Source organism: Eleutherodactylus coqui, chromosome 2 (genome assembly GCF_035609145.1).
Source record: "Eleutherodactylus coqui strain aEleCoq1 chromosome 2, aEleCoq1.hap1, whole genome shotgun sequence".
NCBI lineage: Eukaryota > Metazoa > Chordata > Amphibia > Anura > Eleutherodactylidae > Eleutherodactylus > Eleutherodactylus coqui.
The window spans coordinates 208,943,359-208,968,544 of record NC_089838.1 but is presented as its reverse complement, the minus strand read 5'-3'; the positions used below and the strand labels follow the sequence as shown (position 1 = coordinate 208,968,544).

General features: G+C 41.5%; 1 protein-coding gene across 1 annotated transcript in view; it reads left to right on the top strand.

Moving 5' to 3' along the window:
- Positions 1-24,072, top strand: part of SEMA7A (semaphorin 7A (JohnMiltonHagen blood group)) — a 39,880-nt gene extending 15,808 nt beyond the window's left edge. The window contains exons 5-14 of the mRNA XM_066592368.1: positions 285-375; positions 1,742-1,864; positions 2,571-2,707; positions 4,512-4,684; positions 5,886-5,994; positions 9,563-9,755; positions 9,877-9,992; positions 11,706-11,860; positions 16,574-16,626; positions 21,150-24,072. Coding sequence (XP_066448465.1) covers positions 285-375; positions 1,742-1,864; positions 2,571-2,707; positions 4,512-4,684; positions 5,886-5,994; positions 9,563-9,755; positions 9,877-9,992; positions 11,706-11,860; positions 16,574-16,626; positions 21,150-21,457 — 1,458 coding nt within the window. The 3' untranslated portion in view covers positions 21,458-24,072. The remainder of the gene's footprint in view (positions 1-284; positions 376-1,741; positions 1,865-2,570; positions 2,708-4,511; positions 4,685-5,885; positions 5,995-9,562; positions 9,756-9,876; positions 9,993-11,705; positions 11,861-16,573; positions 16,627-21,149) is intronic.
- Positions 24,073-25,186: the final 1,114 nt, after the last annotated feature.

Genomic DNA, 25,186 nt, shown 5'->3' with positions numbered 1-25,186 from the left:
TTCATATTGGGAGACATGAGTCCCCACTTTTGGTGAGTTTCCATCTTTCAGACCCTACTGATCAGACACTTATTCTATGTATATATGATAAGTTGTTCTTGTGGGACAACACCTTCAATGTTTCCTAGTGAAGTAGTATCAGAGGTTGTAATTCTACTATGATTTGGCATTGAATCAAGAAATGTTCATTTAGATGTAACCTGTTCATTTTGATTTTTATATATCGATTCTGAAAAGTAGAGAGATGAACCCTGGAAATATTCATACTCTGGTCTGTATTTCAGGATGGTGACAACTTTCCGAAACTTACACATACTTGGACTGAACAACTGGCTCCTCGCACTCCAGGGACCAATTATAACATTTTAATTACAGGTCCTAATTTTAGTTAATGCCAATTACTTCAGTTACCATCTATTCAGCCTCTTCAGTTTTTCCTTCTTGCATGTGTCAACCTTATTTTCCATTAAGTATAAGACTGCCCATACACTGTACAATTCTTCATGAAATTAAAAGACGTTGTGATACAGGTATATAGTACCCACAGGGGTGGAAACATCCATTGCTCATTGATAGAAGTAATAGATAATAGAAAGTTGTTTTGACCAAAGGTTTAGATGCTCTACTGTACACGTTCTGTAGATAACTACTCCATTGTGGCCAATTAATATCTAAAAATATACCGGTTACTGAAAAAAGCCCAAACTATCAACAAATCACAAATAATATCAGCCAATGAAAAGTTTATTGGCTCTTCAATTTTAGTTGACGAAACCAAATCTTCCTAAAGTTTTACATAGATGAAATAGTGTATGGTCAGCCTTATAGCACTGCTGATGGTTGGGATCCATACATATTGCTTATGTAATCGTGCCTTTTGTTCTGTTGTATTGCATCTAATATTACCGTATGTCAGCTACCATTATCACAAAGTGCTTGGGTGAGATAAAAAAAAAATAGCTTTGCTCATGGGCTGCGTGTTGTATTACAACTCAATCCCAGGGAAATGGATGAGGATGAGTATCCATATATAGAATTTGTGTTCTATGAGCCTTGATAAAGCCCTTATGAGGCCAAACTTTGCAGTCTGTAACCTTTTTTTGATAAATGAATGGTGTGTTTTATATGGATACTATGCCTTGGGTTTTGCCTATTATGTGTTAAGGGTGCATGCACACAAATGTGTATTCCAGCAAATTTTCAGTCCGAAAATCAGATGGAAATAGCACCCATTCATTTAAATGGGTGTATCCACGCAAGCTTTTTTTACTCAAACTGATAATCTGAGCAAAAATATTTTAAAAAAGATGGCAGCATGTCGTATTTTTAGCTGATTTTCAAGAATAGCACATGTCGGTGTGCGGTGTTCAGCACATTGGATAGCATACAGATCTGTTCATGTAACCCTAAGGTGAGCCAGTGGAAAGATCACACTGAGTTCAGCATCCAGAACTATAAGTGGTGCATAGGACCAATAATATAAAGTACAGTCTGTGGAGGAGGGTAGGGCTGTTTTTAGAACAAAGTAGACCCTTTTTTATCCCTTGCAACCCCATCTTTAAAAAGATGTGCCACTTTCTTTCACCCTATTTGTGCTGCCTACATTACTGCTATTTGTTTTGTTTTCTTCTATAGTGCACTGCTTTCTGCTATTCTTGAACCCTTTCCTCAATTTTGCTGCTTGTCTGTCGCTCTCTGTACATGTACAGTATATTTTTATGTGAAAATATATCACTTTCAGGGGATCAAGTATACTCTACGTTGCCCCGAAAATCCAACAATGCTGTGAGTGTGATGAAAACCTTATTCCGCAAAATCTCTGGCAGCGATCCATTGCTGTACACAGGGGATAAATTCTTGAGACGTAAGTGCTGATTAAATATGTATAAACTTCAAGCTATACAATCTGTACCAAAAGGTTTGCAGTGCTTGCCTTCCTTCACCCCTGCGAGTGGAAAAATGACTATTATACATTATGTATCACTATGTATTACCGTTAGAGATGAGCGAACCTACTCGGCCACGCCCCTTTTTCTCCTGAGCGCCGCGATTTTCGAGTACTTCCGTACTCGGGTGAAAAGATTCGGGGGGCACCGTGGGTGAGTGGGGGGTTGCAGCGGGGAGTGGGGGGAGAGGGAGAGGGCTCCCCCCTGTTCCCCGCTGCTACTCCCCGCTCCGCCACGCCTCCCCCCGCCCCCCCCCCCGAATCTTTTCACCCGAGTAAGGAAGTACTCGAAAATCGCGGTGCTCAATCGAGTAATTACTCGAAACGAGTATATTCGCTCATCTCTAATTACCGTACATTTGTGTATCAATGGTTTATTGGGCAAAAAAGCTCTATGAAGGGAAAATCCAGCCAAAAAAGGTCAGATTAGGGAAGTTCCTTGTTCCTTGACACGGGGGCTGCAGCTATGATTCTTTGGCACTTCCCTATGGCGTGAGAGACAAATTCTAAATTGAACATAATTTTCTGATATGCATGTTTATGACATGTTATATGATGAGGTTGTTAGCTGAATAATCTAATATTCCATAGAATATTAACTATTATTTTGTGTGTTTTATATTAGACCCAGAGTTTGTGAAGTCTCTGGTTGTGGAGAAAGAAGACAAAGTACAAAGTAAGATTCTTCTCTTCTTCACTGAGGATAATATTGAAAGCAGAACAGTAGAGAAGAGGCTGCCTATGGTGGCTCAGCTTTGTAAGGTGAGATGGTTAACAATGTGGGACTTGCTAATGTTCAGAAGAAGACATAAGCATAAATTGGTAAATCATCTTACTTCATTTGCAAAAGATGATAAACGAGTAACTCTTAATAGACTAGAGAAGTACTGTGTGATGTTGTTATATTGGGTTTAAAAAAGCCAACCATCATCGTTTTATTCAATCTGCCGGTGAGTTCCAATGATTTCTGTACTCATGAAGCCCCTACACTATATTTTCTGACAAGTATGTCACATGACATCTGTCAGAGAAAGGGATTGGGCTTCAGAGTCCTACCGGACTTGACTCAATTATCATCTTCTGCCACATTTCTACTTGGAGCAGAAAACTTCACCAACTTTAGCTGACACATTGATCAATCTGTGCATACCATACTGGCGGAAAGCTAGTGGCGCAGGAGTCACACTGTGGGCCAGTATAAAAAAGATTTTATGTATCATTTCACTCTTAAAGGGAATATATCACCTATATTTTTTTACTTCTTAAAATCAGATAGAGAAACATTTTCCATTTTTCTGATCTGTTTTTATTTTTTGATTGTATTTTTTTTTCAATTCTGTTGTCTATATATGACTATGTGGGCAGCCATCTTTCCTCAGCTACATTTTACAGCATTTAGAGATATTCTTTACAGCAGCCTCATGGGCTATTCACACAATGGACAGGAGGGGACCCACTGACTTGTATGGAGACTGTTCTAGACACGCCCTGTGGCCTGTGCAGAGGTCATTGTGCAGGGAGTGGAGTCAATAGTCACAGTTGACCGCCTATTGTGAATGGTGGATCCTGTGTTATCTACATATAGGTGTCTACCTCTCAGTATATCTGTGATGTTAGTGGGATGACTCCTGCAAAGCTTTCTCTACAGATCAGGAAGTGACAGACTAGTATTACACTTTGTGGTCAGTGTGAAAAATGCAGGATTTTAGGAATTTTGAAAAATCTAGATTGTGACTCCAAAATAAAAAAATAAAGGCATCAAAAATTCTTAAAAATATGTCTAACACAGAAATGGGATTCATATAATAGGTCATTTTCTGATTACAACTTCCCGTTAGGCTGCCTGCACCCGAATGGGTCAGATTCTGCAAGTGGATTTCCACCGCGGAAGCCCTGCAATTCATTTTCGGAAATGAATTGCGAGTGTTTGTGGACGATCACGGATGCAATGCTTTTTCCATGCGCTTGTACACGGACGTACAGCATATCGTCCGCACAGAAAAAATAACGCGAACATGTGATTACATCAGAAAGTTGCCCAATCCCCTGGAAAAACCCATTTCCCTGCATTCCTGCTTCTGTTTATTCATTTTGTTATGTGGTCTCTAGCAACCTGCGAACTATCCGCCTGCAAATCCGCACGATCTGAACGCTCCGATAGACATCAATAGAGGCCACCCTAAAATAGAGTATGCTGCGGGTTTTTTTTCCTGCTGGAAAAAAATTGCAAATTACATCTGCATGTCTGCTTGAATCTGCGGAAATTAATGCCTTTCAATAGGCGAATATTACAGCGGATCGTTCACGTGGAGGCGCATTCCGCAATTCAAATTCGTTCGTGTGCAGGCGGTCTTAATGAAAGTAAAGATAATTACATGAACAGAAGTGTTTTGCACCTCTGGCAAGTACAGTATTTCTTTGGGTTTCTTCATTATTTGTTTATGCACTGAAACTTCATTTATTTTACAATTCTCTTTTCTTTTTTTTAACATTTTACTTCCTCTTCCACATTTGTTTTTGGTAAAGCCACTACAACACTATTTTTATCTCCATTTTGCTTCCTCAGAATGAGGCAGGATCAGCCAAAGCTAATACTCGCAATATATTTAGTACTGCACTGAAATCCCGTATGATCTGTGGAAACCATTTAACTGAGCAATATTATCCACACCTACAAGACATCTACTTTCTGCAAGGAAAAACAGGGAATGTGATTTATGGACTTTTCAAAAATTCCTGGTGAGATTCCTGAATATAGCTTTAGACACGTATACTGTACACCTCTTAAGTATAACAACTAGCATAGCCAGAACATGGTCACATAAGCAGATCACTCCCTTCATTCAGTATCCTGCAATGACCAACCTGGATTCTGATTAGTGGGCAATTGCACCTTTTTTTGTTGCACTACATAGTATACAGAACGACTGCTATATGCTGGGCATAGAAGTAGAAACATTTCTATTGTGAAATGTAATATTTGTTTAATATTTTAAATAGATTTTATTAAAGGAGTATTCCGAACACAAAAAGTGATGGCATATTGCTAGGACATGCTATCACATGTTGATCAATGGGAATCTACTGCTAAGATCCCCACCGATCTTGAGAATGAAAGGGCTACAGCATAAATAGGCTGTCAGCACTCAAACCTGGGAACTCCTGTGCTCCGGACGGCGTCTCTCTCTAGTTAGCTATTCAGCCTGCTGGATAGCTCCCCTGCTTAACCTGGCCCAATTTCTTGTTCTTGCAATCCAGCTCCTGACTAGCTCCACCCTGCACTGATTGGACTTTCTATTTAAACCTAGTCCGTGTCCTCCCCTCATTGCATGTTTATTGTGCTCTGAGCCTCAGCCTTTAAACCTGCTCCTTACTATACCTGCTCTCTACAAAAGAATATTGTCCTTTGTGTACCAGACCTTGGCTATCCCCTGACTATTCTCCTGCTTGAACCCTATGTGCTGCACCCACATCTTGTGTACGAGACCCCGCCTACTCCTTGACAACGCTACCCTCCTGTAGTGGCTACAACAAGAGACTCCAGTCCCGCGCCAGAAGTTGTGACATAAGCTCTGCTACAGCTCTTTGGTTATCAGTGCCGTTATGCAGGGATAAACTATGACCAGGCCACAGAGTTAAAGCAGCATTGTGGCCCCTTGATTTTCAGGATCTGTGGGTTTCTCAACAGTCAGACCCAACTCAAAGTGACAGGATATTCTAGCGATATGCCATCATTTTCTGTGATGAGAAAGTTAAATCATGTACGGAGAACTAGAAATCGCTCAACCTAAAAATCAAATAGTAGTACATTACTACCAATCAGTAACTTACCAATGTAATTAAGGAAAATGATATCTGGAAGCTGATTTATCACTACAGGTAACACCACCGCTTTCTTTTCTTCTGTCACATGTCATCCCTCATTATATTTCTGCTTCAGGAACCACAGTGCTGTCTGCTCCTATAACGTTGAGGATATTGAGCTTCTTTTCAACACTTCAAGCTTGATGGATTCTTCTAAAAAAGACCTAAAGATTCGTCCGGGGACGGTAATATTTTATTCTTGCTTATTGTTGTTATTTTCTAAATACTTACTGTACCATAAGGAGTATGTTTTATATGAGAGATTAGCATCTGAAGAAAGCTATGAGGGGCACGGAGGTAAAAAAAAGTTTGATTCTAACCGAGATAAAGCTTTCTTCCACTGTGTGAAGAGATCACAGCTGCATCAGAACAAAGGCAGGTTTTCTTTTCGAGATGCATTGCAGAATGGTCTCATTTCATATACATTGTTTGCATTTATCAGTAAGAAGGCAATACCAAAGAATAATTGCATAATCAAAAAAAACGCTCACTGTGTGTTCCTGTGCTTATTTGAAAATCTTGGATTCTAATTCCAATAAGGCAGAGCTGGAAAAAAACATTGGTTCTGATGGTGAAAAATTCAATGTAAACGCAAATAGATCCGAACCTGCTGAAAAATAGCAAAAAATTTTGTTGAGACTTCATAAAATACTGAGGCAGATTCTGCGCACCCCCAGTCCAACCACCCAGTAATACCACTATGCGGTTGGCTCTTCTTCACAGCATACTAAGTGCAAAGTGCTTTTAGACTGAACGATTATCATCCAAAAAAATCATTCAAACAACTCATCTAAAACGACCCGAATATTGGGAGAGTATTTAAAAACATGATTGCCAGATTTGGAGTTGGGAAGGAATTTTTTCCTTAAAGTGAGGAAAATTGTTTTCTACTTCATAGTGTTTTTTGTTTTCCTCCGGATCAACATTGCAGGATAATAGGCTGAACTGGATGGGCATATGTCTTTTTTCAGCCTTAATGTGTTACTATTAGAGATGAGCGAGTATACTCGCTAAGGCACATTACTCGAGCGAGTAGTGCCATAGCCGATTATCTCCCCGCTCGTCTCTAAAGATTTGGGGGCTGGCGCGGGTGACAGGTGAGTTGCGACGGGGAGTGGGGGAAGAGAGGGAGAGAGAGATCTCCCCTCCGTTCCTCCCCGCTCTCCCCCGCCACTCCTTGCCCCCCGCTGGCCCCCGAATCTTTAGAGACGAGCGGGGAGATACTCGGCTATGGCACTACTCGCTCGAGTAATGTGCCTTAGCAAGTATACTCGCTCATCTCTAGTTACTATAAAGAACCAATAGGATAGTGACACAAAAGTAATCATACAACATGAAAAAAACTGCACATTTTACAAAGTCCACAGGTCTATTCCTTAATACTGTCGATATATAGCAGATCATTACTTCATTTAAGACCAGAAGGACTTTCAGTATTCAGATGTAAGATCAAAAGCACTTCCCGGTTGAACAGACCATTCCCCTCCTCTAAATGGGTGTTTAACCCTTTTAATGCCATACAACTTCAAGTTACTAACAATTCTTTGGTGTTGGTCTATAAAATGGTGTTCAGCCCCAGAATGATACAACGTTTTATTATTATATGAGAGGTGTTTATTAATATGTATTCTCAATTTTTACAAAGTATATGAAAGGCTACAGGCAACATGCCAGATCATATAGACTGCATGATCTAGGTCACAATTTATAAGGACATTTCTTAACCTTATTTATTGCATATACACAAGCCCCATAGTGATTCTTAGTACATTTATAAAAGCCACAGTCATAAAACTAGGAGTCTTAGCCAGAAGTAATTAAAAAGGTCTCTTAGTTCTTATGTACTCCCCCATAGGTATAGACTTATATATGTGGGGGAGGACACGAGGAGGCATGCAGGCTTGTATTGCCCGCAGCTGCTTTTCGAGATAAGCTAGGCAAAATGGTTCTGTTGACAGAGTTACCAGACAGGGTAATATCCAAAAAAGTAACTGTAGAAGCATGTACTAAGTATACAAACTGAGTGTGTTGTCAGGCTCTGCAGGCTGTTGATGTGTTACAAGGAAAGGTTGGACTCTAGGCCATTTCCTTTCTCCTACTTTACTAAAGAATAAAGATCTGAGCTGCGATTCTTTATATGATTGTGGCTTTATATAGATGTACTAAGAATCTCTGTGGGGCTTGTTCATATGAAATTAATAAGGCGAGGACATTTTCTTGGGGAAAACAAGTATAACTTCTAACATAAATAGCCTTATAAATTGTAAATCAGATCATGGGGAAAATTGACTTCTACTTCATTCAGGCTTTTTTTTTTAACTTCCTCTGGATCAACATTGGTGGGAAATAAGCAGGACAGGATGGACATATCTCTTTTCTTTTGGCCTAACATACTATGTTACTCTGTAGTCTATATGATGTGGTGTGTTGCCTGTCATCTTTCATATGTGAGGCATACTTTGTGGAAATATTAATAAACACCTTTCATACACTAATCAAAAGTTATATCATTCTGGGGCTGGACGTCATTTTATAGACCAACAACAAGGAAATGTTAGTAACTTTAGGCTTTAAAACAATGAAAGGTTTAAATGCTGATTGAGGGGAGGGGATTGGCAGTGCCGTCGGCTCAACAGGGAAGACTTTTGGATCTTATATCTGAATACTAACAGTCGCCATAGTCTTAATTTAAGAAATGATCTATTTTGTATCTATTGAACAATACAGCTGTTGGCTTTGAGATATGTGGTATCTTTTTCATGTTGTTGAATTACTTCTTTGTGTGCAACTATCATATTGGTCCTATATGTTTAAGTACCCCCCTAAGTTACATGTAGTTTGCTGTGTAGAAGAGCCAATAAGCTTGAAATGTGTAGCAGTAGTGCAAATTGTACTGGGGTTCTGCAAAATCAGTCTCCGTATTATATGAAGTCTCAGAATTTTTGGATTTTATTCATCAGGTGCTGATTAGAGTTGAGCGAACATGCTTGTCCAAACTAGATGCTCGTTCGAGTATTCGCATACTCGATGGTGTTTGTTACTGGAGCGAGTACCACGCCAAGTTCGACCCCCTCCCCGTCTTGACCCCTCACCGCATTACCATTTCCTGCTGTGGCGTGCGAGCGTGCGTACGTCCACAGCAGTATGCGTACGTCCACAGCAGTATGTGGCTTGCTGGGGGGGAGGAGGGGGAGAGCGAGAGAGAGAGAGAGACAGCCACCCGGCGGGTCCAATACAAAAATGCTCGAGTACCCCATTGACTTCAATGGGGTTCGTTACTCTCAAATATTACGAAAAGCTCGACTCGAATAACGAGCACCCGAGCATTTTGGAACTCGCTCATCTCTAGTGCTGATCTATTCGCTTTTAAATTCAAAGAATAAGTGGCCATGCTTATCTTTAAAATGTATTTTTGATATTTATAGGTTTTACAGTGGAAGTCCCTATATGATGCTTCTTCATAAACAGTTACATATTTCTGCTTATAGTGCCTGCAGGTTTCATGAATATTGATTAAACAACCACTTCCATACATTTTTATGTTTGACGAATACTATATAAAATCAGTAGAAAAGTATCAAATGACAGTCAATATACAAGCAAAGCATTTCACTTGGTTAATAAATATGTCTAGTAGTAATGTAATATTATAGTTTTGCTCTGCTTTCCTATCCATGTTTTGCTATCTTTACTAGCCTACTGTACATATAGCTTGTGTGTTCATCTTTACATCATTCTACCCTCCACATTCAGTGCCTTCCATCACGTGAACTCACCCCTGAAGAGACTTCAGAAGAGGCATTTAGCCATCCAGAACTTACAGAATGGTTGTGGCCATCACAAAATAGAACTGTTTTCCAACATGTAGACCATTACAGGAAAGTAGTGGTTGATGAGATTACTGCAGTGAATCAGAAAACCTATAGGGTCCTCATATTAGCCAAAGGTATATTAGAAGATGCACACGTTGCAGATGTATATTGCATATATTTGTGGTAATATTTAGTTTGCTTGAGCACTGGGCACATAAAAGCCAATTAACTTATCCTTTAATCTTATTGTACAAGATAATGGAACTGCTCACAAGGTTGTAGAGCTGGAGGATGGAGCTATTAACATTCTTGAAGTGATCCCCTTTAAACAAGAAGGAAAACTACAGTTTATGAAACTGGAACCAAATCAGGTGAGCAGTTCAGCAAATGCTAGATGTTACATAGGCAGAGGTGTTACAGAAACAATGGCTCATATGACACATGGAATTATTAGGTATTGGTAGGATTTATGTGTCTGATTTCAACTAACACGGTAGCAAATTTCTCTTCGAGATTATAATGGATGATGATGTCGTGTCTTACCTATCATACATACTATATTGACTGGTTCCTAGTGAGCTATAGATAAGACATATCATATACACCTGAATGGCAACTTTATTAGAGACACCCACCTAGTAGCACGTTGGACCTCATTTGGCCTTCAGAACCACAGCAGTTCATTGTGGCATATATTCCACTAGATGCTGAAATTGTTCTGCAGGAATATTGGCCCCATGTGGAAAGTCACTGCAAATTAGATGGAGGTACTGCCATGCTCTAAACAGATGGCTGATAAGAAGGGTTCATTGATTCATGCTACTTGTGTGAAATTCTGACCCTTCCATTAACTGGGTTAAACAAAAATCTGGATTCATCTGACCAGGTGATGTTTTTCCACTGCTCAATGGTCCAATTTTTGCAATTTTTTCCCACTGGAGTCTTTTCTTTGTTTCTCTTAGACCTCATGCCCTTGGCTGGGTCGGATTCCGCTTGCGAAAGATCGCAGAGGAATCAGACCCAGCGCCCCCCAGAGACCCCATACTCACCTCTCTGGATTTGCCATGAATGTCTCACCCGGCGAGCCGATGCCGAGCTGTGACGCGGAATCTAGCGATACTTTGCAGTCCCCACTGCACGGAATATTATGGAACGGGCAGCTTCCATTGACTGCAATGGAAGCCGTCCACGTGATTTTCCGCACAGAATAGAACATAGTGCGAGCGGAAAATCGCTGTTGATTTCCGCTCGGGGGCGGGGGAGAATCATTTACCATAGCATGTCTATGGACGGACATTGCTGCAGAATTTGCGACGGGTGCTTGACCGCGAATTCTGCAGCGATAATCTATCTGTGGGCATTCGGCCTTAGACAGCACTGGCACTCTAACTGTTGCTCTGCTCTTATAGTCCGTGCTAAGGTATAACTAGTGCATTTGGATATATTAGTTGGAGCAGCAGTTTGCTTTACTTTGCACTGCCTGTTCATCAGAATGACTCAAGACATCCTTTTCTGACTCCTTTTATCAGTGAGTTGTTGAAGTCCATTTGATCACCTTTCACTGGATGCTTTTCCTCAATCATACTATTCTCGGTATACTCTTGACAGTGTTGCTAGTCTAGTACCTATTACCATGACCCATTCAAGATAGGTCGATTTTCCCATTCTAATGTCAATTCACACCGAAACTGATCCTCAGAAAAGGTGCTCACTTGATATTATGCCGCAGTCCATGGTTACTTATCTAGTTTCCATACAGGGAAGCTCCAATCATGAAAGGGTGTCTCTATAATGTGGCCATTCAGTGTAGAGACATTGTTTCATCACCCAAGCCTTACTTACAGTATTGATGTCAGTGTACAGTAGGATATGATTAGTTGTGACTCATCACAACTCACCACTAACTTGTGTAGTTTCACGCGCTCCCTTTGTCTATTGATGTGCCAGCAGACGTGGGCTTTTCTTTCTTTACAGTAGAACAATGATTCATTTAGTCTGATGGAATGTGATACATTCAAGTAGGAGAGGTGTCTGGTCTGTGAAATGCTTGTTCGGTTGCTCACATCTTTGTACTTTTTGTGTAGCATGTCGTGTATATGGGAACTACTCGTGAAATTGCCAGATTCTCTCTGGATGACTGTGCTGCCTACAACAACAGCTGCACAGACTGCATCCAGTCCAGGGACCCCTTCTGTGGGTGGATTGATGGGAAATGTGAATCAATCCTAAACAGTGACAGGTATGTGATAGAATAAACCCTACTTCACTCATTTAATATACTTAACACCCTATTGTTAATCCTTATGAACACGGAGTCAGACAACGAAATGAAGCACTAATTGTTTGATAGATGCCAGTTTTGAAGGGCAGCCATTGTAGTTTCAATAAACCAGCTTTCCATAGGCTCTAATTGAAATATAAATTGACAGATTTCAGAATTGTATGCCTACATCACCCCCTGTATCCTGCAGCTGATGCACTGCTTCTGGCCTTATATTCTAGAAGGTGTGCTGCTATCTCTGCACCCCCTGTAGCTACTTCCCTACACTGTAGATAAGATCACAAGCTTTTTGACACCTTTAAATTCAGCTTATCATCTTTTTATAAAATGTTACTCAGGAACTGTTTCTATTTTGCAACTTCCTCTAAAAGCACCCATGCAGATTCTTGTTAAAGCTTACTAAAGACTAAATTCAGAGGAAAATACAGGATAAGATATATCTTACAACACAAGCAAATCTTCCCGCTAATATTGTGGGAAGCAGCATCCATTTAGGCTGGATTCCCATTCATTGGTTCGGTCTGGCCAGTATTTTCATACCGAAATTGGACACTACTGATACCATTTAGGTAGACTTTTTGCATCAGTCTGGCATCTAAAGCTGCTTTGAACACATCATGTCATGGATAAAAGCCATTGCCTGAAATGTGTAGCCAACTTTTGAATACCTATGCATGGATTTTTACTCCTGTTGTCTTGAAGAATAAGGCCTTTTTCACACGGGTGACAGCGATATTGTCGCGAGAAAATTAATAAAAAAGAAAACATTTCCAAACAGTTGCTGTCAGGTCCGCCGCACGTCTCCTTCTCAGCTCCGGCAGACTTGCTTGTAGTTTTCAGCAAGCACTTTCTGGTTTGGAGGTTCAAAATCCAAGCCTCCAGGAAGCGCTGGCTGTGATTGGTTCATAAAGTGCTGCAGTGATTGGTTCTCGAGTGCCGTGGCTCAGCCAATCACAGCCAGCACTTCCTGGAGGCAGAGATTTTGAACCTCCAAACCAGGAAGCACTAGCTGAAAACTACAAGCAAGTCTGCCAGAGCTGAAGATGAGACATGCGGCAGACCTGACAGCGGCTGTTAGATGATATATTTGTTTTTGTTTTTTTTATTTTAATGCAGCTAGGGCTTATTTTAGGGCTTTTACAGTAGGACTATAAAAGTTGCATCGATGCAATGCAACAGAGAGAAAGGCTCCATAGGGAAACATGGGCTACAAAACCTTGTAAATCGCAGCAATATTCCGCAACCCACAATTTTTTTCTCTCGCAATGTAGCAAGCTCCAAAACATTGCTAATGTGAAGGAACCCATTAGAAAGCATGGGCTTTACATACATGCGATTTGTAGCACTGTGGCATTGCAAGAAAATTGCACAATTTTGTCGCCCGTGTGAACCCGGCCTAAAGCTTTTCAACATGATTCCTGATTTGCTGGATTTTTTCTTTGTATGGGGTCAGTTCTAGCACTAGTTTCCCTCTGCCGTTTCTCTACAATGCTGGAGAGAAAACGTTTGGATGGCCAGGTATACGGGAACCCAGCCTTATGTTGTCTGATAACCTAGTCGTATACTTGTAGTTTTTACCATTATTGGCCAAGAACAATGAAGCAGTAATGCAAGTGATCAGACCAATGGAGCAGATTTCCATCGGTCAAGACCCGTTGTCTTGGCTCAAGGCAAAGTAATTATCGTTAACAATACTAATTTGGTTTGGATCATTATGGTGTATTCACAAGTCATGGACATATTGCGGCTCTGTTGTGATATGACCACTACATGTTAATAATTAACTTGTTACAGCTTCTTGTAGGCTAATTACTACAGCAAGCATAAATGTGTTTACTGCATGTTCTCACACATTTTAACACCTCTGCTTATTAGTGTACAAGCCCTGTGATGTCCATATAGTGTTGCTTTTATTACACAGGGGAATCACAGTGGTATGTAGAATCTATATATTTTATGTGGAAGGCCCTTCACACATATAGATAAAAATAATAAGCTTTATTCATAATTAATTAAAAACATGGGCTAATGTAAAGACATTGACAGACATACAACCTAAGACAACAGAACACACTCAAAGCGTCAACCCTCAAGTTAGGGCCGCTTTTAGTCTCTAATCCTCCGAAATTGATCGAGGACTAGGATCAAGATGCTCAAGTGTAGTGGTAATCCACACTGGTCAATACTCTCGGGGACTCAAATATAACGAAGTGAGACTCCGAAGTAATGATAGTCAGCAGTGTATTATTTTCACTTATAGTATACTGGATGCTCCACTTATAATGTACTGGATGCTCACTTGTAACGTACTAGATGTTCTAGGTACTCTAGATGCTCACTTATAATGTACTAGATGTTCTAGGTGCTCAATGCGTTTCCCTGTCCTCATTTGGGACAGTTCGTCAGGAGCGGGGCCACTGATTGCCCAAGAAGTGTGTTCTATGATGATTGAACAAGTGGTTGTGGATACCAATCTCTAATAGCTGAGCTTGAGACTTGGGATATACACTTTTCCAGAAGAGGTTAATGCCCAATAACGAGTATTCTGTAGCTTGGTCTTGTTAGAATAACATCTCCTAATATTCAAATAGCACCACTCAACTTAAAGATTTAGTCAGGTGGTGCCTTATTGTTACGCTGTCTATACACCACACAGTCTTGCGTGTGGTGGGAGAGCTGTGTATTCCTGTGTGGCAGTTGTATTGCTTAATAAGGGCAGTTGTGCCAGTAGTAGCATATAGTTGCCAAACTAGGAATTACAAAGTTTAACCCCAGATGTCGATGGTTAGATACATCTACAGTGTGGGGGTTCGGTATCCCCAAAGTACTGTGAGTACTATGGGCATAGATAGAGGCTGTTCGTAGGTTAAAGAAGGTGACCAGAATGCACCTACGGAGGGTATTTAGTCTCGCTTCCGTGGAATGCACTATATGGGAGGTGTCTATCGCGTACACCTCTACAAGATGCGCGGTCATGTGCGATGTTGGAGCACGTTGGTTGGTGCTCCGGAGGTAGCTGATGTCAGCAGTCTCCCTAGGTGAGAGTGCTGAGTGTCAAAGCACTAATTCACACATAGAGACAAAGCAACGAATTGCAGTTTTGCTAACTCCTCAAGAAGAACTTGATGCTCGATAGCTATTCTAAGAATGCAAAGTCATTCAGGAGATTTCTATATAAGTTGCTGTTCTAAGAAGTGATAATGCCCAGAGCAGCCTTGCTTCTAGCTAATGGCTCATAAAAGTACCCCCTGACTGAAGGAAAGACAGCATATAGGAGAGGAAAGGTAGTGCCTGCGGCTCTAATGGTGAGCAGCCGGCAAATTTGGTTTGGCAACTATATGCTACTACTGGCACAACCGCCCTTATTAAGCAATACAACTGCCACACAGGAATACACAGCTCTCCCACCACACGCAAGACTGTGTGGTGTATAGACAGCGTAACAATAAGGCACCACCTAAATCTTTAACTTGAGTAGTGCTATTTGAATATTAATGTGAAAAACAGAAAATTAACCAGCGCTCCGGTGCTTTGGAATTTTCTGTTTTTCACATTGATCTATCCCTATCCCGTGGTGGTTTTTTCATCGCCGGGAGCAACCAAGACGCTCTCCTCAGGATGTCTCATGAGACCGGTGTGAGGAATTTCTTTCTGGATTGACACGCCATCTTGGATATTGACGCACGGGCACCCCACAGACGGGCCCGGCGTCACGGGGTGAGTTACCTTCTGCACACGATTGCCCCATATTTATTTACGTATATTCTCTGACAACCACGTCTTATCCATTTCTTGGAGCGCTATCCATCTTTATCTTCTCTTTGCTATTTGAATATTAGGAGATGTTATTCTAACAAGACCAAGCTACAGAATACCCGTTATTGGGCATTAATTGGGCTCTTCTGGAAAAGTGTATGTCCCAAGTCTCAAGCTCAGCTATTAGAGATTGGTATCCACAACCACTTGTTCAATCGTCATAGAACACACTTCTTGGGCAATCAGTGGCCTGCTCCTGACGAACTGTCCCAGATGAGGACAGGGAAACGCATTGAGCACCTAGAACATCTAGTACATTATAAGTGAGCATCTAGAGTACCTAGAACATCTAGTATGTTACAAGTGAGCATCCAGTACATTATAAGTGGAGCATCCAGTATACTATAAGTGAAAATAATACACTGCTGACTATCATTACTTCGGAGTCTCACTTCGTTATATTTGAGTCCCCGAGAGTATTGACCAGTGTAATTGAGGGTTGATGCTTCGACTGTGTTCTGTTGTCTTATGTTGTATGTCTGTCAATGTCTTTACACTAGCCCATGTTTTTAATTAATTATGAATAAAGCTTATTATTTTTATCTATATCTGTGAAGTGCTTTTATTACACAGAAGCATTTACCATATATCCACAATAGTGACACCCAAGACAGGCGCTCATGCTGTTAAAGTTTAGCTAAAATGTCAAATGATTGACTGTGGTCTACAGTATGTGATGAACAAAAGGGTTAAATGGAGAGGCCACTGCATATATATATAGTGGAGTCATACTTACTGGAACATGGCCAAATAAACATTCTTCCATTATACTGCAAAGAAAAAATTGCTTCTTTTATGACAAGTCTAAGCCAAAGGTTAATTCTCTACACTTATATATTCATTTCCTCTTAACAGAATTATGGTGCATCAGGATCTGAAGCAGAATGCCACATGCATAGATGAAAAAAGTGAGTATTCATTATGCAAAATGACACTTAAAGGCATATTCCCATCACGGAGACATATCCACAGGATTTGCCTTGAAAGTCCAACAGATGTGAATCCCACCTCTAGGACTCACCTGTGTCAAGTTCTGAGCCTGAATACACGCAGACTGGCCATACATGGTGGCCAGGGGTGTTGGTAGTTACAGAGGCTGCCCAGTGTGCTGTCCTGTGCTGTTTCCGTATCTCCCATACAAGTGAATGGGAGTTGTGGAAAAAAAATAACACAGCAAACTATGCTGTTACTGCAGCACCCAAGTTACGGAAACAGTGTAGCTCACTGTGCTATGCCGTTCCCACAACTCCCATTCAATTCTGTGAGAATTAATGCAGCATATTTGACCTTTTCCGAACTCCCGGACACTCTGGCTATGGTCTACTGAGGAGTATTCATATCTCAGCCATGGTAGACCAAAATGGAACTAATTTAACTTCATTACTATCTATAGCATTTTTTAATTAAGTATCGTTGACCCTAGAATTTGTAGAAAGACTGATTAGATGTTCCTTGTGGACGGCCCTAACCAGATTCTCACTACATTTCTTGGTGGTTTGAAAAATTGACTCATGTGAATGAACCTTAAAAGAGGCTATCCAACTCATGAAAAAAACTAAAAATCCCTGCAAATGTGATAAAGCATAAAAATAAACACTACTCACCTATTCTCCTCCCTGGTGATCTAGTGCTGACACTCTGCTGGTCACTCTTTACGAGTTTAAGTTGGCAGCAATGATGTTTTGCACTGCTCGTGCCCGCTGCATGTGCTCGCATGCCATACTCTTGGCATCATGGCTACCATCACTGAGTGGTAGCTCACTTGTAAACAAAGGCCAGGAGGGCCTCCAGATCATCAGCACTGAATCAATGGGATGGACATAGGTGAATAGTGTTTCTTTTTTATGTGTTATCACATTTGCAGATTTTAGATTTTTACACTCCTATAATATGGTGATCTAAGTTCAGTTCATTTTGAGCTTGAGGTTTGGCTGTTGCGCATGTAATATGGATACTAAAATAATAATCTTTATTTATATAGTGCCAACATATTCCGCAGTGCTTACAAAACGGGGGAGAACAGATACAAAAAACAAACACAAAAACCACGGTTACATGTAGTAATCAGTTGATGGAAACAATAGGGGTGCGGGTCCTGCTCCAACGAGCTTACATACTACCAATAGTGGGGTGATACAGAAGGTAAAGGGGCTGGAGATATGCGCGGTATGGTGAGGTGGAGAGTGAGGGATGCTATACACATAAACAATGGTCAGACATTTAGCCATGTGACGGCAAAATCGGTGTGACTGCAGGAGCAGTTGATTACGGCTAGCAGGGATTGAAGCATGTTATCAGGCGGAGTGAAGAGGGGTTTGTTCTGGGAGATCTGGTATGCCTCCCTGAAGAGGTGCGTTTTTAGAGAACACCTGAAATATTGTGTGTCAGGGATTGCCCAGATAGTTTTGGGTAGCGCGTTCCAGAAGGCTGGTGCTGCTCTGGAGAAGTCTTGGAAGTCGGAAAGAGAGGTTTGAATTAAAGCAGCACTCAATCTGATTTCATTAGCGGAGCAGAGGGCGCGGGCTGGGTGGTGGATTGAGATGAGGGAGGCAATGTAGGGCAGCGCAGGGTTATGGAGAGCTTTATGGATGACAGTAGTGAGTTTAAATCGAATTCTATATTTGACGGGCAGCCAGTGCAGTGACTGGCACAGGGCAGAGGTGTCCGAGTAGCGGCTGGACAGGAAGATGAGCCTGGCTGCCGTATTCAGGATGGATTGGAGGGGGCAGAGTCTGGTGCAGGGGAGATCGATCAGCAGCGAGTTGCAATAATCGAGCCAAGAGTGGATGGGGGAAAATGTGAGTGTCTTTAGCGTGTCGACGGTGAGAAAGGGGCAGATTCTTGCGATGTTCTTGCGGTGTAGCTGACATGTTCGGGCGAGAGATTGAATATAGGGGGTAAAGGAGAGATCGAGGTTGAATATAACCCCAAGGCAGCGGGCGCGCTGTCTGGGAGTTATGGTGCCACACAATGAGATGGAGATGTCAGGATGAGATCAGTTAGTAGAGGGCAGAAACACCAGTGGATCAGTTATTGAGAGGTTCAGTTTTAGGTAGAGAGAAGACATAGTGTTAGAGACAGCGGACAGACAGTAGGTGGTGGTCTGGAGCAATGTTGCTGTGATGTCATGGGAGGAGGTTATAACTGGGTGTCGTCAGCATAGAGATGGTACTGAAACCCAAAACTCCTGATGGTTTGTCTAATAGTGGCTGTGTAGATGTAGAAGAGGAGGGGGCCGAGGACTGAGCCCTGGGGGACCGCAACAAGAAGGGGAAGAAGGGAACGTGGGGAGGTAGAGCCAGCAAAGGGGACACTGAATGAGTGGTCAGATAGGTGGGAGGAGGACCAGGAGAGAACCGTGTCCTTTAGTCCAATGGAGCAAAGCATACTGAGGAGGAGTTTGTGGTCAACAGTGTCGAATGCTGCGGAGAGGTCGAGGAGAATCAGTAGGGAGTGGTTGCCCCTTGATTTGGCCGTCAGGAAGTGGTTTGACACTTTTGTAAGGGCAGTTTTTGTCAAGTGTAGAGGGTGGATGTCTGACTGTAACGGGTCAAGAAGAGAGTTTCCTGATAGATTGCATATAAGGTGTGAGTTAACCAGGCGCTCTAATAGTTTGGAGATGAAGGGGAGATTTGAGATGGGTTGGTAGTTGGCAGCATCGGTCGAGTCAAGAGGTCAAGAGTCAGTTTCTCTAGCAGTGGGGATATGGTAGCATGTTTGAATGAGGAGGGGAAAATGCCAGAGGTCAGACAGAGGTTAAATATAGGGGTGAGGTGGTAAATAACCACTGGGAAGAGAGACCGGAGGAGGTGTGAGTGAATGGGGTCGGCAGCGCAGGTGGTGGGGTATAGCAGAGAAGAGCAATCTGGACTGATGCACCAGTGAAGTTTTTTGCAAAGCTGAAAAAACAAGCTGCCTTGCAGAAATCTGTCAGACAAAGCAGATACTGTAATCTCCTTTTGGTGCCTTCCAGGTTCAGTTGGTGAATAGCTGAAGAGGCCAGGTGTATTTATGGACTGGGGATTAGCTAATCTGATCTGATTTCTCGGTTGTGGGTGGTGGTATCACAACTCCGATTTAGAATACGATGCAGATGAAGTTACAAACATGCACAATGGTGATTTTCAAACAGAGGAATGTCAGAAGATCCTGTGATAATGACAAATTTGAATTGTGGAATCCGCAGTTTAAGCCGCCCATAGGCAGTTCCCACACGGACGGCTTCCATTGAAGTCAATGGAATCAGTCTGATCTGTGGCCCATCCACAATTTAATTGTGGACGGGCCGCAGATTTTGTGGGAAAGCAGAAGATTAAAAAAAAAATCTCTACTGCGTATGTGTTGCAGTGTGCCAGTCGGCGCTTCCGCACACATCTGCAGTGAAGACCCAGACAGGTAAGCACTGTCCTCAGCCGCAGACAGGGTCGGATTCCACTTCGGGCTCCTGCATGCGGAATCCGACTTGCCCGTGGACATGAGGCCTTAGAACTATCAATACTTCAGTTATAATATAAATGGTCAATGACGAAAATGAGTAAACTAACTTGCAGTTGCTTTTGACAAATGTAACACCGTGTTAGTCTCAAAGCAAAATAACCATGCTAGTGAATGGTTGGCGATGGTTGCTCTTGATGTTTATTGTTGCCATTTGGAAGAACTAAGGATGACAGAAGGCACTGTAGGATAGCCCCTATTGTGGTAAATGTCCTAATTATCCTCTTATGAAAAGTCGCACACAGAATACTCAACCAAGGGTTCTCTCAACTCAATCTGAGTCTTCAAAACTTGAAATAAGTTCAGTGGCTGTGTTATTGGCACGATCCCCACTAGCAGACCTGCTACAACTCTCCCTTTAAGTGAGCACACACTTATTGGGGCCAGCCTCAGTTACGATTTGTCAGCCACAAATTCTGCTATGTCCTCCTGGGCTTTTATCTTTTGTTGAGCAGCCCTGCACTCTCTCAGCTCTGCCACACACTGTGCCACAGCACTGTGCCTTTTATATGGTGCCTGGGGCGCCTAGTAGGTTCGGGATGACTCTTGGCATTTGGGGTGGGTCTTAACATGGTGACGTCACTTGGTAGCTAGACCACTCTTCTTTTGTAAGGGAGAAGTGGGGCAGCACATTCCCCTCTTTCATATCTCTGCAGACAGGAGTGGGGGAAAGGCTTCTACTCCAGCAAACCACCTCTGAGCCAGAGACAACACAGCCTTAACATTGCCCCTTTCTCCATTACATTAGTTTAGAACTGTGAGGATCTGTGTGTTTTGTGTGTAGCAGTTTGCTAAATTAATTTCAAATAGCTTCAAAAACAAATATGTGATACCGGTAACATAAAACCCAAATTACATTTGGAATATTGTAAATACTTGGCAGAAAAATGAATATGTTAATTAAATACAGATCTCCTGTATTTTTCTTCTTTTGTAGAAGCAACAACAGAGTACCGAATAGGAGATACAGCCACTAATGACATAGTCTATAACGAGTATTTTTTGACATGTCCAACACTGTCAAATCGTGCCAACTACATCTCGATGAAGGATAACATGGAAGCTGGAACATGTAACCCCAGTAATGAAATCTGTAAGCTGAGGATCAATGTAGCCACAGACCATAGAGAATTCAAATGCACAGCAAGGGAAATGAAGGCAGAAAATGGTGTCTCAGAATCAAACTCTGCTACAAAGTGCATCTGGTTTTTGGTATTCACTGTGCAATTACTGATATTAATTTGATACATCCCAATATCTTGAACACTTTGCTAATGTTTCCGAATGTACTGTAGGTCATCACTGATCGACAATTTCCAATTTTTAGCTTTGTTCTTCCATGATGCATAACAACATATGGGCTACATGGATTCTTTTCCATAGATAAGGGGTCATATAAGAAATGTTGGTAATGAGAACTAGCCTTGATACCACTGAAAATACGGTATCAATTTTTAAAACCATATTTACAGAAGAACTAGAAATACTTTTAGTTCACTAACTTACCTCTACAAACTGTGCTGCTTTAGTATATTAATTGGCAGACTTAATGTGCTTCTCCAGTATGCATAAAATGGTGTATGAGAGGTAACGTTTCTATAGCAGCTATGCCAGCTACAAAGATATGTATGATCAAAAGATCAATTGCATTGTGCATCTCATTAATTGTTAAGCCGACCATGCAGTTCACCAACATATGGTAATAATGACGCTGTTCATACATGACATAGTATCCTAAGATTTTCAGCAAAATGGTAACTGGGAGTTGCGTGTAGAATTAAAGACAGGGGCGTAACTATAGGGGATGCAGAGGATGCAATTGCATCCGAGCCCAAGAGGATTAGGGGGCCCATAAGGCCTCTCTTGTACATATAGGGATCCCAGTACCATGCCTAGAGCATTATAGTTTGGGGGCCCTCATACAGATTTTGCATTGGGACCCAGAAGCTTCAAATTATGCCTCTAATGGTAGATATTACTTTCTTCCTGCTTGTTATAGTGCTGCATGGATATGTCTGTGTAGCAGACCCTTACAGCGCCAATACATTCCGTAGCACTAGAGAAAGTATAATTACTTCCTCCCCCATCATATTACCCTATCTTAAAGATATACTTTTTTAGTAGGTCAGAATCTGGGAAATATGGGAGGAAATCTGCCACTGTGGTGCCGGCACAATGATTTTATTACAGTGACCTTCCTGATCTGGAGCCAAAACCAGAAGTGGAATGTACAGGGAGAAAGTATAATGGAAACATGTGCATTTCTTCCATATTTTGGACTGCTCCTGGTTTTGGCTCACAAAATACTGATAAAAATTATGCCCTTTTAAAGGAGCCCTAAAATGTAATGACCAGCAGAGAACCTTTCACGGTGGCCAATCCTATACTGCTTTTTTTGCACTTTATACTTTTGCTGTGAAGCCATCAGGAGACAAATCAAATAACTGTGATTTTTTTTAAATTATAATAGACCTTTGTGTTCTTTTTTATATTTGTAAACTAGATTTAGATTTAAAGGCTGATTTACACACAATGATTATCGCTCAAAATTCATCCAAACGACGGCTTTCGTGCGATAGCCGTTGCGTGTACATGTGTGCCCATCGTACACTTACCTGCACTCTTTGTCCATCACTAAGTTCAGCTCAGCATAAAAGCTGTCATCCCTGATAAGAGGGACCGCATGCTGTGTTCTCCACGGGCAGTGCTGATAGCCTTGTATGCGGTAGGCACTCTGTGGCAGAACAAAAGCAATGTATTTAGAGAACAGACCACCTGCTGTTCTCTAAATATATACAAATGAAACTAGTTAGTTACTAATGGGCTGATTAGCATATTAGTACCTAATGCAACCTAATGCAAAATGATCGCTCAAAACTGTCAGTTTCTGACAAATTTTGAGCGATCATCTTTGCGTGCAAATGGACCTTAAGTCTGTAAATGAGAAATAATGTATTTGTTTATATTACAATCACTTTCTTCCGGCATTTTCCATAATGCAGGGTGTGTGTGCTTAATGGGAGCTGAGTTCACTGACAAAGAAATATCATTACAGTCAACAGTGATTTAGTAGTACCCCTCCCTCCAGAGAAGAGGAAGTAACAAAGGGCATAATGATCTTGCCTGGCTGTACAATAAAGTTGTTGTTAAATGTCCCTTTCCTTTAATGACAATGAGATGACTGTTTCGGTCTATATGACTAAGCTGGCAAGTGAGCTACAGAAAGCAGGATATGTTAGCCTATTGTGAATGCTGCAGTCTAAAACTGGATTTTTTAAAATATATTTTTATAATAAAACCTAATTTAAATAATGTTATTCTCTAATGTTACATTCCCTTTAAGATTTGTTTTGCTACACTTACAATATATGGATAGTATGTTAAGTGCCTTTTACATGTCCTAATGATTGAGTAAGAACGTTGACCTGAATGCTCTTTTGCCCCATAATTGAACCCACAATTATCATTCAGAAAATCGTTCAAATGAGTGAATGGATCGTTCAGGTTGGACGCGGGCCGACAACTAAACCACAAACGAGAATCGTAAGGTTCTCGCTCATCCTTCAATTTTAGCCAGGATAAAAGCCAGCGCCGGCTCGTGCACTTATCGTGCCGTTTGAACACTGATCATTCAGTGCATAGGAATTTGAAACACTGAACGATTAGTCCACGAAAATGTTGAGAATTGTGCAGTTTAAACAGGCTGTCAAAGTGCGAGGGAGCTGATGATGACGTCACCAGCTCGTTGTTTGGGCAAATGAGAATCGTTCTCTACTAGAGATGAGCGAACCTACTCGGCCACGCCCCTTTTTCGCCCGAGCGCCGCGATTTTCGAGTACTTCCGTACTCGGGTGAAAAGATTCGGGGGGCGCCGTGGGTGAGTGGGGGGTTGCAGTGGGGAGTGGGGGGAAGAGGGAGAGAGGGCTCCCCCCTGTTCCCTGCTGCTACCCCCCGCTTGGCCACGCCGCCCCCCGGCGCCCCCCGAATCTTTTCACCTGAGTACGGAAGTACTCGAAAATTGCGGTGCTCGATCGAGTAATTACTCGAAACGAGTATATTCGCTCATCTCTATTCCCTACTGATTTCAATGGGTTTTTTTTTGTTTTAATTTACAAAAATGGAAATATTTCTATTTATTTCCATCCCCTTTCACTTATGTTTTTCAAAGTGCAGTCAGTTGCGCCTCTTGTTCCATTTGAAAAACAGAAATGAAACAGAACAGAATTAAACAGAAATATTTCCATTTTTGGAAATAAAAACCCATCAATACAGAACAACTTTTAATCCATTTGATTGGCACTTCTATGCTCAAAAAAACGGAACAGAGGAATGGAAATCTCTAGCCCTAGTGAAAACAAGCCCTAAAGCTTTTGAGTAAGGATATTAACCCTTTCCAATTCAGTTCCTATTCTGGTTTTCCTAGGGGGCTTACTCTTTTTCTGCCATTATGCAATGGCGCTATATGCTGGCTAAAGCCAGTACTGCATGAGGTGACACATTGGATAGGCTCCGACAGCAGAGAGGCTGGCAATATACAGTGAGAGAACCCCGACGGACGTCTTCCAACATCGGAGCTGTACAACCTTAAATCATAATGTCTTAAGACGTCAGACAGTGGATTGGAAAGGGTTAAGAAGTTACTTTGCTGGATAAACTTTCTTCTGATTTTGAACTATTATTATCCAGTTCTTTAAATGCCGGAAACAATGGATATGGCAAGAAGGGAAAGTCCAGCACATCCACGAATAAAATCAATTCTTATTTATTATTCCGTTACTAAAATACAGGATAAAAGTCCGTAATGCTTACGCATTTCCAGCCACATAATGGATTTTGTGCTTAGCATGCTATGAATAAGTGCCATTATGTGGCTGAAAATGCGTTAGTATTATGGACTTTTATCCTGTATTTTGGTAATGGAATAATAAATAAGAATTGATTTTATTCATGGACGTGCTGGACTTTCCTTTCTTG